This window comes from Blennius ocellaris (assembly GCF_963422515.1).
Source record: "Blennius ocellaris genome assembly, chromosome: 8".
Lineage (NCBI taxonomy): Eukaryota > Metazoa > Chordata > Actinopteri > Blenniiformes > Blenniidae > Blennius > Blennius ocellaris.
In genome coordinates this window covers 30,004,464-30,009,689 of record NC_137657.1, presented here as the reverse complement: position 1 = coordinate 30,009,689, position 5,226 = coordinate 30,004,464, and the positions used below count along the sequence as shown (strand labels likewise).

General features: G+C 52.8%; 1 protein-coding gene across 1 annotated transcript; it reads left to right on the top strand.

Moving 5' to 3' along the window:
* pgap4 (post-GPI attachment to proteins GalNAc transferase 4) lies at window positions 1–3,558 on the top strand. Its single transcript, XM_080501582.1, has 2 exons — window positions 1–33; window positions 1,588–3,558. The coding sequence occupies exon 2, from the start codon at window positions 1,805–1,807 to the stop codon at window positions 2,987–2,989; it is 1,185 nt and encodes a 394-aa protein (XP_080357708.1). The 5' UTR covers window positions 1–33; window positions 1,588–1,804; the 3' UTR covers window positions 2,990–3,558.
* Window positions 3,559–5,226: the final 1,668 nt, after the last annotated feature.

Here is a 5,226-nt window from a genome sequence, read left to right as displayed (position 1 = left end):
CCGGGAACATGGCAGCGGCGGCGGCGGCGGCCGGTGAGTCTGAGCCCGCTGGAGCGATCCAGAGGCTCCGCGGTGAACCGACGGTTTGTTACCGGACGGTTTGATTACCGGACGGTTTGATTACCGGAGGGTTTGTTACCGGAGGGTTTGTTACCGGACGGTTTGTTACCGGAGGGTTTGTTACCGGAGGGTTTGTTACCGGACGGTTTGATTACCGGAGGGTTTGATTACCGGAGGGTTTTATTACCGGAGGGTTTGTTTCCGGAGGGTTTGATTACCGGAGGGTTTGTTTCCGGAGGGTTTGATTACCGGAGGGTTTGTTACCGGAGGGTTTGATTACCGGAGGGTTTGATTACCGGAGGGTTTGTTTCCGGACTTCACACCCGGAAGAAACGACTGACGCGCTCCGTTCCAGATGTTTCCGTCACGTCGGCGGATCGTTTCAGCTCGTCAACAACGATTCTGGCCAAAGCGCATCGTTTTCGCGTTTTTGTTTGAGATAACTCTAATTTTTAGACTGCAACGATATATATATATATATATATATATATATATATATATATATATATATATATATATATATATATATATATATATATATATATATATATATATATATATACACACTCGAACGTAAGACCAATGTGGCCAGATGTTGTCCTCTGGACTTCACCAGGCTGCTGAAGGAAACAAACTTCAGAGGATAAAAAACTCAAACTTCTTGCACTCCAGAAAAAGTCGAAAGTTAAAGTCGAGATGATTTTCTTTACAAAGTTCGTCTCCATGGCAACAGGGCGACTGTTTCTAAAAGTTTCTAGAAGCTTCTAAAAGCTTCGCAGGTTTAATGAAGGTGAAAAGACGCTTCACAACAGAACTGGTGGGTCATGTAGGGTTGGTGGTCATGTAGGGTCATGTAGGGTTAGTGGTCATGTAGGGTCATGTAGGGTTAGTGGTCATGTAGGGTCATGTAGGGTTAGTGGTCATGTAGGGGTGGACAGGATAAGACAGGACAGGACAGGACAGGACAGAATAAGACAGGACAGGACAGGACAGGACAGGACAGGACAGGACAGAATAAGACAGGACAGGACAGGATAAGACAGGACAGGACAGGACAGAATAAGACAGGACAGGACAGAATAAGACAGGACAGGACAGGATAAGACAGGACAGGACAGGATAAGACAGGACAGAACAGGATAAGACAGGACAGGACAGGATAAGACAGGACAGGATAAGACAGGACAGGACAGGACAGAATAAGACAGGACAGGACAGGACAGGATAAGACAGGACAGGACAGGATAAGACAGGACAGGATAAGACAGGACAGGACAAGACAGGACAGGACAGGACGGCATCATGCTGCAGTTTGCTGGAACAAATTGATTAGAGTTTTTACTCACAGTGACCTCAGTGAGGTCACAGTGAGGTCACAGTGAGGTCACTGTGACCTCACTGTGACCTCACTGTGACCTCTTTGTCCTGCAGGCTCTGCTCTTTACCTCTGACGTTGTCCAGTGATGCTTGTCTTCTGAGGACAATGGAGGACAACAGCTGATAACAATTGTCTTTTGTCTCCTGCAGGTTTGTTGAGAGAAGGACCTGGAAGTTTGTCCTCTGAAGACCAAACCTCCGCCCGTCGTTCCAAACCTCCACCCGTCATTCCAAACCTCCGCCCGTTGTTCCAAACCTCCGCCCGTCGTTCCAAACCTCCGCCCGTCGTTCCAAACCTCCACCCGTCACGGTGAGGGTAGTGGGCCTCCACCTACGTCTGTGGTGGACGCTTCCTCCGTCTGCAGCCATGTCTCAGTGGAGGACGTGGTTGCGTCACTCCATGCGCTGGTCGAACGGCGTGGTTCAGGCCTCGGCGCTGTCGGTGCTGACGTTCTGCGTGGTTCTGCCCGTGTGCTGCCACCGCCTGCTGTACTCCTACTTCTTCCTGAAGTCGGTGCACCTGGACGCCATGAGCGAGGACGTCCTGCGGGACGGCCTCCGGCGGGGCCAGGACGCTCTGCACTTCTGGCAGAGCGCGTCCACCCCGTCTCCGCTCGGCTTGAGGAACCTGTCCCGGCGTCCAGACCTGCTGGTTACCGTGGTGACGGCCAGACGCCGCGACGGCCACGACTCCCACTACCTGCTGCAGGTGATGCGGCGGCTCAGCGCCATCGTGGGGACGTGTGGGACGCGGCGCTGCGCAGAGATCCTGGTGTGCGACGTGGAGGACGGTCCCCTGGAGAACCGGGACGCCAGACTCCTGGAGGCCCACTTCAGGGTGGTCCGGCGGCCCCGGCAGGGGGCGGAGCAGATCAACCCCTTCGAGAAGGAGAAGAGGGACTACGTCTTCTGTCTCCGGCAGGGCTGGACGCTGGTCAGACCCAGACACACGGTGGTCCTGGAGGACGACGCCCTGCCCAGGACAGACTTCTTCTCCGTGGTCCAACATCTGCTGTCGCGGCGCTTCGCCCTCCAGACGCTGTACGTCAAGCTGTACCACCCCGAGAGGCTGCAGCGGTACTGGAACCCGGAGCCGTACCGCATCCTGGAGTGGCTGGGCGTGGGCGTGGTGGGGGCCACGGCCACGGCCCTGCTGCTCAGCGCCCCCTACTGGAACCCCTGCTGCTCCTCCTTCACCCCCTCGGCCCCCCACCTCCTGTTCTTCACGCTGTACTTCATGGCTGCGGCCGAGCTGCTGGGGCGCCACTACCTGCTGGAGGCGCGGCGCCTGTCGCCGCAGCTCTACGCCGTCAGCCCGGCCACCGAGTGCTGCACCCCCGCCATGCTGTTCCCCGGGAACGCCTCCCTCAGGGTGGCCGAGTACCTGGACGCCTCGTCCTGCGGGAAGGGACACGCTAAAGACACGGTTCTGTACCAGATGGCCCGGGCGCTGCCGGGAGAACGTTCTCACAGCGTGGAACCCAACCTCATCACCCACATTGGAGCCTATTCCTCCGTCAGGCCCAATCCGGCTCGGCCCAAACTGCTTTAAACCAACATATGGACTTGACCTTGGGACGGTGGCTAGCGTCATGCTAACCTGTAGCCTTACTTCAGAGGACTTGACCTTGGGACGGTGGTTAGCGTCATGCTAACCTGTAGCCTTACTTCAGAGGACTTGACCTTGGGACGGTGGTTAGCGTCATGCTAACCTGTAGCCTTACTTCAGAGGACTTGACCTTGGGATGGTGGTTAGCGTCATGCTAACCTGTAGCCTTACTTCAGAGGACTTGGCCTTGGGACGGTGGTGAGCGTCATGCTAACCTGTAGCTTTACTTCAGAGGACTTGACCTTGGGACGGTGGTTAGCGTCATGCTAACCTGTAGCCTTACTTCAGAGGACTTGACCTTGGGACAGTGGTTAGCGTCATGCTAACCTGTAGCTTTACTTCAGAGGACTTGACCTTGGGACGGTGGTTAGCGTCATGCTAACCTGTAGCGTCACTTCAGAGGTCTGGTTTCTGCAGTGGATCAGAACCAGGCAGACACTGGTGGGGTTCTTTACACAGCTGATGGAGGACATGTGGGTGGAGGTTTTCACTAGAATGAATAAATACACCAAGTGCTTTACAGGCGTCTTTTATTCTTGTGAGTTTTATTCTAATTATTCTGTGAAACCTGAAGTGAGACTTCCTGTCGCTTCCCCACTCACCAGATGTTCATATGAAGAATGTCTCCCAGGTGTCAGTCAAACCAACGTGTCTCTCGTCCTGCTTTATTGTCTTCAGCTCTGCAGACTACAGTTGAAGCTCAATGAGAGTTTCAGTGTTTGTCCTCCAGAGATTCTGATTGGTCTGTCAGACGTCCTGCTTTTAGGCAACGAGGCGTCATGTGACCGTCCAGAAGAGACGAGGTGCTCAAAGCCTGTAAAACATGTCATGTGTCTACTGTCTCTGCCTTTACTGTCTCCTGGCTCTGTCTGTCTCCTGTCTCTACCGTCTCTACTGTCTCTGTCTCTCAATGAAGGAATTCAGTCTGTTGAACGCCAGCGATCTCTTACAGTAGTTTATTACACCGTTTAGACCACGTTTCCTTCAAACAGCAGAAAAACACTGGAACAAAGACGATTTGATGGACAAAAACCTGATTAGTGCTTGATGAACTCTGCTTCATGGTGGAAGCACCGATGGCGAAGGATCCAGACGTACCGATGGCGAAGGATCCAGACGTACCGATGGCGAAGGATCCAGACGTACCGATGGCGAAGGATCCAGACGTACCGATGGCGAAGGATCCAGACGTACCGATGGCGAAGCATCCAGACGTACCGATGGCGAAGGATCCAGAAGTACCGAAGACGAAGGATCCAGAAGCAGCGCCGCTGAACGGCCGGCCACCACAAACCTCTCTGTGAAAACTTCCCGCCTCCTGTTTCCCTCTCAAAGTGAGAAGGGTGGTGCAGCACCACCTCCACCTCCACGGTCTGTAGTCCCACTAAAGGTCCAGATCAGGTGAGCCGCTGACCTCCAGCTCTCCGGAGCTTTGTGTTTCTGTTTGACCACCAAAGTCCTGACCGACCTTTTCAAAACATTTCTGAAAGGACAAGTCGTTTGTTGAGGTGTAGCTGAGGGTGGAGTCGTTCACAAGGCTTCGCCCGAATTAGACAAAGGTTCCCGGGTCCGATGGCCCAGGCTTTTATCATGATAGTCAGAGTTTGTGTAAACATTGGTGCGTCGATTGATCCTGTTCTGGATCAACTGTTCTAGATCAACTCTTCTGGATCAACTGTTCTGGACCAACTGTTCTAGACCAACTGTTCTGGATCAACTGTTCTGGATCAACTGTTCTGGATCAACTGTTCTGGACCAACTGTTCTAGATCAACTGTTCTGGACCAACTGTTCTGGACCAACTGTTCTGGACCAACTGTTCTGGACCAACTGTTCTGGACCAACTGTTCTGGATCAACTGTTCTAGACCAACTGTTCTAGACCAACTGTTCTAGACCAACTGTTCTGGATCAACTGTTCTGGATCAACTGTTCTGGATCAACTGTTCTGGATCAACTGTTCTGGATCAACTGTTCTAGATCAACTGTTCTGGATCAACTGTTCTAGATCAACTGTTCTGGACCAACTGTTCTGGACCAACTGTCCTGGACCAACTGTCCTGGATCAACTGTCCTGGATCAACTGTTCTGGATCAACTGTTCTGGATCAACTGTTCTAGATCAACTGTTCTAGATCAACTGTTCTGGACCAACTGTTCTAGACCAACTGTTCTGGATCAAC